General features: G+C 33.0%; 1 protein-coding gene across 1 annotated transcript; it reads left to right on the forward strand.

Moving 5' to 3' along the window:
• The first annotated feature begins 283 nt into the window (after positions 1-283).
• Positions 284-7101, forward strand: LOC142610546 (uncharacterized). The gene is made up of 5 exons (XM_075782381.1): positions 284-750; positions 3784-3896; positions 3989-4363; positions 5055-5784; positions 6205-7101. Exons 1-5 carry the CDS (start codon positions 501-503, stop codon positions 6273-6275), a joined length of 1539 nt encoding a protein of 512 aa, XP_075638496.1. The 5' UTR covers positions 284-500; the 3' UTR covers positions 6276-7101.
• Positions 7102-14551: the final 7450 nt, after the last annotated feature.

A 14551-nucleotide genomic window follows, 5' to 3' on the forward strand; every position in this document is an offset into this window, starting at 1 on the left:
TACTAACAGTCTACCACAACGCTTAACAAATGTCAATTTTTTATCAAATTTGTTGTGTCTATAGAACTTATCCTCTCTCTCTCTCTACAATTTCCACAATACCCACCTCTCTAGTGCGCAACTAGTGCGCAGTTTAGTAAACCTGACCCCCCCTAGTACTCAACTTTCCTCTTTCAAAATTTCAAAAAAATCAAAAACCCAAAACAAAAACAAACAAACTCTAAGGAAAAAAAAAAAAAATAAAAAACAGATAAACAACCACCATCTCATAACTAAAAAGACCATACTTGTCATTTGTAGTTCACTCCTCCTTTTTTTTTTATTCTCTTTCTTCTTCTTCTTCTTCTTCTTTCTTCTTCACCTCCTCTGGTTTTCTTTTCACCGACCAAAGTTTCAAACAAACCCAAACCCTAAATCAACATTCAGTACTGTAATCTCAAATGGGTGTTGAGTTGAAGAGAGAGGCAGTTGAGAGGAGTGGTTCTCTGCATTGGTTTTGAATGGGAAAGACAGAGGAGGAGCAGCGTGAAGCAGTGGGATTTGAAGTGCCTAACCAGAATGTAGAGAACCAGTGGGCATGGTGTGGGAACAGTGGCTATGGCTGCTGTGGCTGTTGTGGGAAACTCATTGGTGTTAGATGTGTCTTGGTTTTGTTGCTCTCTGCCGCTGTTTTTCTTTCTGCTCTCTTTTGGTTACCGCCGTTTCTCAAGTTTGCAGATCAGCAGGATCTGGATCTTGATGCCTACAAAGGTGGGGTTTTTTTTTTTTTTTTTTTCCTTTTTTTTATTTAAAATTTTATATATATTTTGATTTTTGGGTTTGCTTTAATTTTGGGTTTGTGAGTAAGCAACATTGTGTGATGGGGTTAGATCTAGATTTTTTATTTTTGGCAATGAGTTCTATTTATTTATTTATTTTAATTTTTTGGTGTGGTTTGGATGGTGAGGGTGGTTGTGACTTTTTGTTTGGTTGATGAGAAAATGTGGGTAAAGGAAAAAAGTTACTTAGATTTATTAATTTTGGGTTTTTTTTTTTTTAAATGTAAAATAATGTTGTTCAAATTTTAGGGGTTTCGATTTTGGAGTATATTTATTGTGGGCGAAAAGTAAAATATGGAATGTTTTGTTTATGCTGTTTAATTTGGGAAATTTTGAGAAACTGAATTAGGATTAGAGGTGTTTGATTTGATTAAGGGTTTCTATTTCTGTTATATTCAGACATTTTTGGGAAATTGCAGTTGAGAAAAAATAGGGTAGTCTGAATCTTATTTGATTTAAGGTTGTTTATTTTGTGCGTTTCTTCTATTTTTAGTATCAGGAATTATAAGGATAAGGACCTACATTTCAGGAATTGGGCACAGATGCTTATGTTTTAAGTCTGACTTTTTTGATGGGTGGTATTTTTGCCTTCATATTTTGAGTTGGGTAAAAAGGGGATCTTCATGTTAATAGCAAGTCTTGTAATTTGGTTACAGTTACAAGAATTAAGTTCCCAATTTGGATAGCTCCAAAAAAAAAAAAAAGTTTCCAATTTGGGTTTTCACATTTGAGAGTGAACAATATTGTTATCAAAGTGCTCTATCTAGCTTGTGCCAATTCAATGGTCTGTCATAGCATCCGTGTGATATGAGGTGTCAAAATCAGTGTTTATTTTTTATTTATTTTTTCTGTTCTGTACCGTTACTGTTAATGGAAACCTTTTTGTTTGGCATTCATGTATACAATATGAATCATGAAGCCTACTGAAGGTACATGTAAATAAGGTCTGGCAGAGTATATGCATACCATGAGTATTCTCTGGGTGTAGGAAAATCTACTGGTTTATTTTATTGAATAATTCTATTTGTACCTGTTTGTTTTTACTTTCCTAGTGAGGCTTCTACTTATTTTTTTGGTCATTTCTCACATTCTCTTTTGTATGTTGATCTTTCCATAACATAAATCAGCTTCATATAGAATAGTCTCAGCATATTGTCTTGCTGAGGTTTGATTGCTGATCAAAATTGATGATTGTTCACCTTTTCAGATGCTCTTCTGTTGCATTTGTTCTATGCCAAAACAATGGGGTCTTGTGCTATGTGCTTTTTATCTTATGTCACTATTAGAGCTATGTTATGGACAATTCACACATTGAGCACTAGAAGCTAAGCTTAGTGTTTATAGATCTTGGCAACAACACATGCTTAAGGAGATGCAAGCGATTTTCTTTGTTTTCAACTCTTGTTTAAATCAACTTATGGGTAGCGTAGGTTGTTATCGAGTTGAAGATTTGCACAATCTAAATGTATCAAGATGTCCCAATGGCCAAACCGGTCTTAATCAACTTGTGGGTGATCAATCATAAAATGTCTCAAAGGTCAAACTAGTTAACACCCAAGTGGTTTGTTGAACTTAAACACCCAAAAACTAGATTAGGAAGAAATTCCTTTGATTAGTTTTCATTTTGGAAGAGAAATATTCTTATGGTACTGGTTTTTCAAGGAGAAGGAAGGCAATAAACTAGGAAAAATAATATCAGGCATCAAGACAAGCTTTGAAAATGTATTTTTGTTATTATTTTGGGTAAATAGATAAAGGTGGAATACATTGTTAGATTAGTTTTTAAATAAATCTTATCTACTTGTAGTAGATAAAGATTAGATTTCTTTTGATTTTAAATGTTAGATTTATCTTTTAAATCCATCTATTTATACAACTTGATATTGAATAATTAAGGAGGCTTAAAAATGTTATTGTTGAGTGAAATTTGAATGTGGAGGTTTGGACTTCCTCGAAGTAGTCCATTTTATCGCATTTGGATTTTGGAGGTGCCTTGGTTCTCTCATTAACTAAAAACGAATTGGGTCCATAACAACTTGGGCTACTTGGATGACTCAATTAATTAGTTTCTTTGTGAGTTAATTTTTGTGTTTCAAGTTTCTTTAGTGATACTGCACTGCGTTTGAAGTTCTAATTTTCCTCAAAATACGCACAGTGTGCCTCTTCACTAAATTTGTAGAGCAGAATTATTTGTTCCTCTTGCATATTTTTTTTTTGATAAGTTTGTTCCTCTTGCATATTTAAGAAGCAACTATCATATTTGGACTTAAATAATTGAGTCAAAGGCTCTTTTGAGCCTGAATCCAGCACTTCTGCTGCATATCTAGAAGCAGCACATTGGTATATGTCTGTAAAAGAGTACTCTTAATTTGTAAACCTTGATAGGAGGAATTGATAATATATATTTTTAGATGTTTGCAAATAGATGGACTGAAAAGATACTCTGTTTTGGTTTTATTGCTTTTGTGCTTTCACTTTCTGGTACACTGCAATATTTATTGTACTGGCAAATGGGACATTGCAATCTTGCATTCATAGGTACTATCATTAGTTAGGTTCTATATTGCTTGAGTGTAGGGTTGTTGAGATGAAAATATAGGATTTTTCATTTCAGTAAATTGATGCTGCTGAAAGCTGTCTGTGGAATCTAATGATAAAATCATAGTCGAAAGAGGACATCCATCTGGTATGATGGAAATTTAAAAAATGTGCCTGTAAATCTACCTTGATTATGTGATTTTAAGCTTTGTTTCAAGTATTTTGTGCTTTCATTAGAATCATTACTAAACAGTGCAAATTTTTTTCCTACTTTCCTTGTAATTTTCATAAATCATCTCACAGGTTTGGATTGTGAAATTTCTAGGTAGCAAGTATTTATTTTTTGATGATATGAGAATGATTTTAAATTCTTTGTATTGAAATTTGTTAGATTTTTATATTATGACTTGAAATATTTTTTGTCCAGGTCATGATATAGTAGCAAGTTTCAAACTTACGATGCCAGTTTCTTTGCTGCAAGACAACATCTTGCAGCTTCAGGAAGACATTTTTAATGAGATACCCTTTCCCAACATCAAGGTATTAGCTGTCAGTTTTTTGTTTTAATTTTTTGGTGTTGTGTTACATACTTAATATTTCTGTATTTTGATCTAATTTATTTTTTGAACCAGGTGGTTATCTTATCTCTAGAATACAATGATGAACCAAACACAACAAAGGTTGTGTTTGGAGTAGATCCTGATTCAAAAGATTCAAAAATATCCGAAGCTGATGCAAGTCTGATCAGGGAAAATTTTGTTTCTCTGGTTGTACGGCAGTTTTCTCTAAGCCTGAATACATCCTTGTTTGGGGAACCATCCTTTTTTGAGGTGCTAAAATTCCCAGGAGGAATTACTATAGTGCCACCCCCTCAAAGTGCATTTCTTTTGCAGAAAGTGCAAATCACTTTCAACTTTACATTAAACTTCTCTATCTATCAAATACAATCAAATTTCAAAGACTTGAAGAGCCAGCTGAAGTTGGGATTACATCTGGAACCTTCTGAGGTTTGTCAATCTTTAGTTTTTGCTCAATTATTTTGTATCTGCTTGAGGCTTATCTGTGATATGATGGTTGCATATTTCAGTATACCAATTCCTACCAATCTTAATGTACAGATTGAAGGGCCCAATCTTGCTCACTATTTTCATACGTTTTTACCCGTGAAAATCCTTTGTGGTTGTCTGTGAATTTTAAGGGAGTGGGCAGGATTGGGCCTGTAAATTTGTAGCCTGTAATCCATGCATATGTATGGATTCATTTAAAAATAAATTTATTTGATGCATATTAACATTCTTACCTAAGTTTCTACTAAGGGGTCATTTTTATATTTTTGTCTACTCTTAAAAGAGCCTTGTAAAGATACTCAAATTGTTCATTCTTGATTTCTTTTTTTGAGGAAAAAAGAAAATATTTTGTTACTTGACCTAATTTTTATGACTGTGATGCAGTAAATTTATATCATGTTTACAATTATTAAAGAAGATATGAACGACCAATTTATATGTGAACTAATAACAAGTTTCTGTAAGAAAATCTAGATTAGTTTTAAATGGATTGGAAGTGGTTTCAAATAGGATTTGAGTCATGGAAGCACTATGGATTTCCCTAGTCATTCATAGTAAGAGTATGATGATTTGATAGTCTTGCTATGCACTACAGATATTTTAAGTGATTTTTTTTGTCATTGGGATGCAGAACTTGTATGTTAAGTTGACAAACTTGAAAGGTTCAACAATGGATGCTCCCACTATTGTTCAGCCTTCTGTTCTCTTGGCAGTTGGGACTCCCTCGAAACAAAGATCAAAGCAACTGGCTCAAACCATCAAAGATCCTCATTCGGGAAACCTTGGCCTGAATAACACTGTATTTGGTAGGGTTAAGCAAGTTCGTCTTTCAGATATCCATGGTGTTGATGGCAGTGGTACCTCACCTTCTCCTGCACCCACGCCTCATCCCCACCACCATCACCATCACCACCACCATCACCATCACCATCATCATCACCATCACCATGATACCCATCTAGCTCCTGCAATTCCTCCCAGATCTGCAACTGAGAGGGGTATACCTGCAATTCACAAAGGTGCACCTGCACCTGCTGATGCTTCACCTGCCCCAAAGAGCTCACCTGCACCTGCAAAAAGTTATGAAGCAAAGCCTCCTGGTTGCCGATTTGGATATAATAGGGGTTTTCCAAGGAATGCAAAAGGGCACTCTCACTTAACCCCTACTCTTGCACCATATACATCTCATTATCCTGCTTCCTCACCACAAGCAAAAGTAGTTCCACCAGCACCCATATCCCATTCAATTTCTGCATCTAGCCCTTTGCCAAATGTGGTTTTTGCTCATGTCCAGCCCCCATCAAAGAGTGAATCAGAACATTCTGACATCATGCCGTCAGTTGCACCATCACCATTTTCATGTGAGTATATATAATGAGCCTACTTTACTGTCCCAAATATAACTGATATCTGATGCAATTTTTATTACACTATTGTTTAGAAATTTGTTTTGTCGTGTAAATATTGTTAGTTCTGTTACCTTTCATATGCGTAATCCACCCTCCCTCTCCCATGCAGAGTTGTTTGGTGTTTATACAAGGTATTAGATTGGTCAGTTTTAAGTAGCTCAGCCTATGCGTTCCTATGCTTACACACACACACACACACACACACACACACACAAATGATAGGATTTCAACTTTCATATGATCAATCTGTTTTTACCTTTTCTGAGATTTATTGGTCTATCAACTTTGAAACATGGAGACTATTTTAATCTTTTCACCTATATATAGACTTCACATATTAACTGTAGCATAATCATGCACTGTATTTTGCAGCATCTGCAGCGTGTCTTCATACTGCACAATGGGCATTTTCTCTGTTCCTAGCTCTTGTGTTACAGTTATGACTTATGACAACAAAGGAGAAACATTCTATATTGTAGTTAAAATCACTTCTCTGGTACTCGAAGGATTCATAGTATTGTTTGACTGGGACAAAGCCGGAGGAGTTCTGTAAGTGTGAGCAACTCAAAGGGCATGCTTCACATTGGAGTGGATATATGTTGTTTTTATGCGTGTAAATATTTGATTAAAAATCCAGTTGATAGATGCATTTTCAGGTCAAAGTCACAGAGGTGGCAGGCCGTGATTACATGCATTTAGCTGTTTTGTGTATTCTCTTCTGCAGGAATGCAAGGGGAAAAAAAAAGAAAAGAAAAAAAGAAAAAAAAAAAAGAACCAACAAATGTATAACATTACCTTTTTGTTTATCATCCCTCCCACGTCAATCAGGTATGCTTTTTCCCCAAAGTAAGAAGGCCTCATTTGGCAAAGATTCTAGAAATTTGAAAGTATGTATTTCTAATGGAGCAGTTAGTTTCTTGTGGGCTTCAAAACAATGTATGCCAAGGATTGTACCCCTAAAGGAGAAAAGGGAAAATAAAGAAAGAAAGAAAGAAGGAAAGAAAGAAATTTAAGAAACTAATCTCATGTGGGAAATCAGTCTCTTCAAACCAAAAAGGGCTAATAAAGTTGGCTACCAAATTACCAATCACCGCAAAAGGTGAGTTTTGTGCATTGTGACATAAGACAAGTCTGAAAAAAAGGGGGTTTTGGTACCATTTTGTCAATGGAAAGCTAGAAATGTAACATATGATGTGAACAACATGGCAATGTAATCTTAATTGAATTGAACCATTACAGTACTAATGAAGATCTTCTAGTTTTATAGTACTCCCCGAAATGAGGTTATGATTCAATCTATGAACATTTGTCTACTTAAAACCTTCGAAGTGATGCATGGGTTTTTTAATCGCTTATATGTTGCACATAGAATAAATTAGTATAGGAATATAAAACAAAGTAGGTTTAAAAACTTGTACATGAGTCAAATAAACTATAATAAACAAATCTTTAAATCATTTTGGTAATAGCAATGAACTTGTAGTTGAAAGTTATGGTGTGGCATTTGTGATATTAGTTAGATTTGGAATTTTGGCTTTGTTTAGTCTCCCATCCTCCCCCAACAAAAGGCACCATGACTATTTTATTATATATATTTTACAAATTAAGGAGAAATCTGTCACTATTTTATTATATAAATTTTACAAATCAATATGTCAACTTTTAAATACAAAACAATAAAATACATAGATGATAAAATCCATAAAGGACAGTTTGACAACAAATTTGGTTGTAGATTAGAGCATCCACATCAGTATGTGCAAAAGTTTTTCCATTTTGTACATCTAAAATCTACTTTTTCTATTTTACACACTTATTTTTACAAAACACCTATATCAGTTTGTCAATTATACACATTTATTCAAATAAAATATTTATTTCTTTAACACTGTGAACAGTAATTGTGAGAGTGAGGTGAGAAAGGAAATGAGAAAAAGAGAGTGAGGAGAGAAAAAAAAGAATAAAAAAATTATTTACACAGTGAATAGTAACCGTGTATATATGCATGGTTACTGTTCATTTACAAGACCATTGTATATATTTAGACATTTTTACAAAGACTGATGTGGGGGGTTTTGAGTTAAAATGTGCAAATTGAACACTTTTTATATTTTAGAAGACTATTCACGAGCTGGTGTGGTTGCTCTAAGGTTACAACTCCACTTTTTTTTTTTTTATAGGATGTGAATTTTGACAAATCTGTCACTAGAATACATTTTCTTTTTATATTCTCCATGCTTACAAAATTTTAATAAGATCAAAGATGAATAGTTATGTCATCAATCAAATGTTTAAATTTCAAATTTGTTGTCTAAAATTATTCATAAAAAATAAGTTTATGAATCGAATAGTAAATAATACCCGATTGACATGAAATTTAACTAGGGGTGTCAATGTTCCACCCAACCCGCGAACACGACACAGGTTTTTTCGGATTCAGGTTGGGCCTTAATGGGTTTGGGTCATAAACGGGTCGACTCGAAAGCGACACGATCAGAAACGTGTCATATGCAGGTCAACTCGTGTAACCCGCAATAGACACGTTTGACACGCCAATTTATTTTTGTCAACCCGAAATGACCTTCTTAACACAACCCGTTTAATTTGTATAACAAATAAATATTCATTTTATTTTAGATTTGTTAAATACCTTTTATACCCAACATATATTTTAAATTTAAAAAGAAAAGTGAATAATTACAAAAATTTACGAGGAATATAATTAGATATTGAAATTTTACAAACCCTAGATCTCTAAACCCTACAAACCATAAATTTCTAAACCTTCTTATAAACATCTTCTTCTTCTTCGGTTTTTTTTTTTAATTTTTTAATTTTTTAATTTTCAGTTGCACTACTCTTCTCATGCCCAATTCTTAAACTCAAAGTGTCAACTCTCAAACTGGTTATTGCTCTCTCTCTCTGAAGTGTATGCGCTTCTTTTGGAGTGTAAATAACTTATTTCTAGATGAATATTATATTTTTGTTGAACTATATTATTTTGAATGTGGGTGAAGACTTGAAGTATATGCACTACTTTTAGGATGTAAAAAATTTAGGGTAAATTGCAAATTACATCCCTAAAGTTTGGGGGTGATTGAATTTTACACCTTGAAGGTTTAGAATTTGGATTTTACTCCATAAAGTTTGGTGATGCTTGAATTTTACACCCAACATTTCAGAATTTGGATTTTACTCTCTATAGTTTAAGAGTGTTTGAATTTTACTTCCTAAAATTTTGGAGTATTTGGATTTTACAGCTCAAAGTTTCAGAATTTGGGGGTATAAAATCTAAACACTCCTAAACTTTAGGAGGTAAAATCCAAGTTCTAAAACGTTAGGGTGTAAAATCAAAGCATCCCAAACTTCAAGGGTTAAAATCCAATTTCTGAAATTTTAGAGTATAAAATCAAATCACTCCCAAACTTTAGAGGTGTAATTTGCAATTTACCCAAAAATTTATTTATAGATGGACGTTATATATAATGTTATGCATGTTGAAATGGGTTGTGTTACATTTGTGTCATCCCAACATGACTCATTTATTAAGTGTGTCAAATAGGTTGGGTCGGGTCAACTCGCCTTATTAACAAGTTGTGTTAAGGTTGAAGGATCTTGACACGATTATTAAATGGGTCGGGTTAGGGTTGAGCCATTTAGTCAAATACCCCTACTTCGACACGACACGAACTCAACACGTTAACTCGAATTGACACCCCTAAATTTAACGTATGTTTTAAAAACATAAAAAATATGCAATTCAACAATTAAAATTTCAAAATTTGTAGTAATGTTAATTTGTTTAGTGAGAGTTGTAGCTATTACTAAGTTTGTAGATAAACTTTGTCCATCCATAAATTGTCTTTTGTTTTGTGGATGACACCGATACTTAGTGCTACTGCTACACTAGTTAGTAAGTCTTTTATAATAATTTTATTTATTTTAGTCAACGCACAAATTTATATTAGTACTTACCCTTTTTTATTTTTCTTAAAAACTTAACTAAAATTATGAATTCTTTTGGTAGATATTCCCATATAATGTTTGGAATTCTTAATAATCCTTCATATTTCACTTGAAATGGATTACATTTAAAGTTAAGATTTTATTTCCTAGAACTATAGTGTACAGATGTCATATGTCACTTGAAATGGATAGAGCCGCGTAACATAGCGAATGTTGAAAGCTTCGTGTATCATTCTTATTCTTAATGAACAATATTAGTAAATTTTAAAACTAGAATAAGCAGCTCTTTCAATATGTTGCCTCCACTTGATTATTCAATGGATGATTGTGTTGTTGATAAAGAGCATAGCGGGCGGGGGCTTCTTAATCTGCATTGAGAATAGTGGTCTCCCTTGTTTTTCTTCAACAGGGAAAAGACTCGTTTTTGCATATGTTTCTTGAGTGTTGCTGACTTGCTGTAGACTAAAAAAAAAAAAAAAAAAGCCAGAAAAGGCTTTATTGATGAATAAAAATTAAGATACATCGTGAAGAACAACAGATAAAACATTAGGCGGAACATCTTCTAACCAAACCTAATAATCAAATTAAAGACTTAGCTTTTCTTGCTAAAACATATGCAACAACATTATTGCTGCGTTTAACATGGTTGAGTGAGACATGTCTAAACCCAGATACTAGAAATTTGCAATCATTGATCACCTCACCAAACTGAGCAAAACTGGAATCTTCTATCTGTAAGTTTTGTTGTAGATAACAGCACATAAGGGAATTTATTTTTCCATAATTTTTCTCTTAGTACATTTAGACCATAGATATTGTAAATTTTGTCCTTATGACAAAGACCTTGGTAAGTTTCATCAATATTCACTTTGTGAGAGGCAATATGAGATAGAATAAATTTAGTTTATTTACGAGTTTAATCAATATAAAAGTAAATGAAAAAAGAATTATTGTTTTTATATTCCTTGTTTTCGCTTTCTAGTAGGTTAAAATTATTAATTACTTTACTAGTAGCTAACACATGAGATGCATGGAAAAATTATTAAGGCCTCGTTTTGGAGGAGCAAATGGAATGGAATGAAAAGGAATGAAAAGAATAATTTTAGAATATTCTTCCCTTCTCTTGTTTGGGAGTTTTAATGGAGGGAATGGAAAGTCCATTCCTTTGTTTTGGGAGTTTAAGTGGGAGTGAATGAAATAGGTAGGAGGGAACACTCATTCCTCTCTATTCCTTCAAAACCTCAAATTTTCATTCTCCCCAAAATTGGGAGGACTGGGAGGGAATGAAATTAGATTTAATGAATTTTTTACTAAAACTCCCAAATACCCCTATATATTCAACTCTTTATTTTAAAATAGGGGTCTAATAGTAATATTGTTGTGGGGACTAAAAGGACTTAAGTAAGTATTTGGGCCTCGGACTTTGTTGATAGGCGCTAGTTTGTTTTAGACTAAAAGCCTCTTAGAACTGTAGTTCGGCCCATGAGTTGAGAGTCTGAGGATTCGTCCGAGGACGAATATCTCCTCGGAAAGACCCACGATGACCCTGGGATTCGCCAAAAAGATCAAGGCAGAGTTCTGGAAAAACCGTTGGTTAAGAGGGGGATTTAAGCACCCTCCAGACGCAACGGTGTGAGGAAAATATCTTAGAAAAAGGCTGCTACCTCCACATTAAAGACCCTGCACCTACCTCCCTGGCCGCATTAATGGGGGAGTGACCCTTGAATAGTAGAAGTCAGCCATCTTGCTATAATTTATAGACTTCCAGAGGGTGGTGGATGAGACAGGTGTCTAAAAGGGTGATTTGTACGACATGTGGATAAAGAAGGAAGGAGAAGAAGTATTTAAGGAGGAAAGAGGGCAAAGAAAAAAAGAGAGATATATACGAAGAACTGTGGCCTTTGAGAAAAAGAAAAAAAAGATAAAGAATATATATATATACAATTTGTCCTCGGCTCACGTCCGAGAAAGTTTACTTTTCCCCGTTTGTCTTCTATTTGCAAACACTGTAATAGTCCAGCTTGTTCACCAAGTTTCGAATATCACTAAACTAGATTGCGAATCCACACTCTACAAATTTCATTGTTTAAGGCTAATTGGGCCGGAGCCCACGTGTGTTTTGGGGTCCAGGCGCAATTGTGCACTTACAATTGTCATAAAATGATTTCATTCCATTCCCTCCATGTTACTCCTAAACAAGATTACTTACATTCCATTTATTTTCATTCATTTCCATTCCTTTATTTTAAAACATCCAATCAAGGTTTCTTAATTCCATTCCATTCCATTCATTTCCCTTACTTAAATCCACTCTATTCCATTCATTTCCATTCCCTTATGATAATTTCATTTTATTCCATTCTCTTATAAACTCCCAAACGAAGCCTAAATATGAGTTTTAAAATATTTTTCCATTGACAATTATTTGTTTTAATTGTGGCAGTTTAAAAAATTATTTCATGGAAAACTATTAAATATGAGTTTTAAAATATTTTTGTTAATTTTTTTTCCATTGACAATTATTTTTTTAATTGTGGCAGTTTAAAAAATTATTTCAAATATTCATTTCATTATTTTTTTTTGAGAATCAATATTCATTTCATTATAGTTAGCTTAAATGCTAATAAATAGGAGATGACATTAATGATATAGTATATGTAGCAATTATACAAGCTACCATTCAAACATGAATATTTATAAATAAAAAAAATTGTGATCAATTGAAACACAAAATATAGCTAAAGAAGTTTCAACCACTCTAACTCCTCATTTGTACTCACTTGCTGTACTTATTCTCCAAATTTGACATAAAAAAAGGGCAATATCCAGAGCCTATAACTAATGCCATGGCCTCTCTATATGCAAGTCTAGTATAATTGAGGCATTTTTTCAAGACTCATTGATTGAAAAACTTACAAATTCTTTTCAAGAACATGCATTAAATATGCAACAATTAAAGAGTTTCCTTAACCACGAAACATTCACACCTATTGTGTTTAAAATGAAGCTCTTGTAATTCTAAAAGCAAAGCCAGCAAACAAAATATAATTAATAACCTCCAACTCAGATATTCCTTTCCCTTCAATTCTTATCTAACTAATGTTATTTCTAAAAAAATTCAAGCTGTGTGAATGAAGATCATATTAATTTTATCATTGTAAGCATGACACAAATTATGAGCAGCCAAAGAAAAAAAACCAATAATTCTACAAATTCCATTAGTAAAATTTTATCAAACACAACACAAAAAATTCTACCAGTTTTAATACAAATCAAACTTATATATTCACATAGTCCATAGATTAAAAACTATCTAGCAAATATAAAACAAAAGAATCCATCTTAGTAAATCATATCATCTTAGTATGTGTATAGGGCATAGATACTGCCTAGTTCTGATTTAGTTCCAAAGGCAAAGAGGCAGATTGAAAAATAAAATTTAGTCCTAGCCCCTTTCCAATTTGGCTTAGACATTTTCTTGAACACTTTGAATGTGATCCAAGGATAAGCTAAAATCTAAACCTTATTAGCCATATCACAAGATCAAAGTGAATCCTCTATAGAGATGATTTTTTTTTGCCTCTAAGCAAAATCATTTTTCATCAAACAGCTATTGCTATACAAAAGTTTTGCCAAATACTCTTCGCCCTCCCAAATCACTCTTTAAGACCAATATATCCAATCACTTAAATCTTCCCTTACCTATGACCACTAAAACCCTTTGTCCCTTTCACAAACCCTTTCACGGGTCCTTTCTTTTAATGTGAGCTAAAATAAGAATGATAGTGTAATCGTAAATGATGTAATATATATATATATATAACAAAAAGGTTCAATGTAACAACAGTGTTTAGCAATAACAATGACTTAAGGAAAAAGGTTAAAAAAAGTTTATTGATAATAAAATGTCTTACAAAGTATTTCTCACATCTGTTTTGATTCAATACAATATGCATATGTTGCCACACCTCTCATTTGAGCTTAAGAAAAATGGTAGAATACAGCAAGACTCTACAACATTAACGGTTGCTCTGATTAAAAGAATCTTAGGCAAGCAAGGAGACTACTCTGGTGAAAGAGTGTTTGTAGTTTTGGATGGCTATGCATCTATAGGGTTTTTAGTTAATGAATTCATAGATGAAATTTCGTAGTTGGGTTTGGGTTTTCAAAACTTTGCGTGTTTAGTTAAAAAATTAAATAAATTAAAATGAGATATAAAATTATGGGAGCAACAAAGTTTATGTGTTAATATATTATGAATTCAATAAAATGTCAAAAACTTTGGTTTTATAGTTAATTACTTTATTAGAAATATATTTCTTATTTTCAAGGTTTAACATCTCTCTCTCTCTTTCTCTTCTCCATATTATTTCTTTCAATTAATCCTTTATTTTCCTCATCTGTAACATGATTATTATTTATATATAAATAGTGCATCATAAAAGAATTATCTCTGAATGCCTGATACATGGCATGAAATCCTATAAGAGATGCTAGAAACAACAGATGGGAATCATAAAACATAGAAATAGCCTCTCTCGATTTATCTTTAAATGTAGTTCAAAACATTTATACAGATATTTGCTTCACAGTAGACATTGTGCATCTTAGTTTACTTAGCGTTGGCCAAAAGTACCTTAGAATCATAAACAAGGCTGTAAATCCAAAGGGAAGGGGAAAAAAAGACAAGTTTAAGGTCTAACTCAATAATTAGGGCTATCCAACCCAAATCAACCCAATCACTTGACCTAGA

This window comes from Castanea sativa, chromosome 9, assembly GCF_040712315.1.
Source record: "Castanea sativa cultivar Marrone di Chiusa Pesio chromosome 9, ASM4071231v1".
Classification (NCBI taxonomy): Eukaryota; Viridiplantae; Streptophyta; class Magnoliopsida; order Fagales; family Fagaceae; genus Castanea; species Castanea sativa.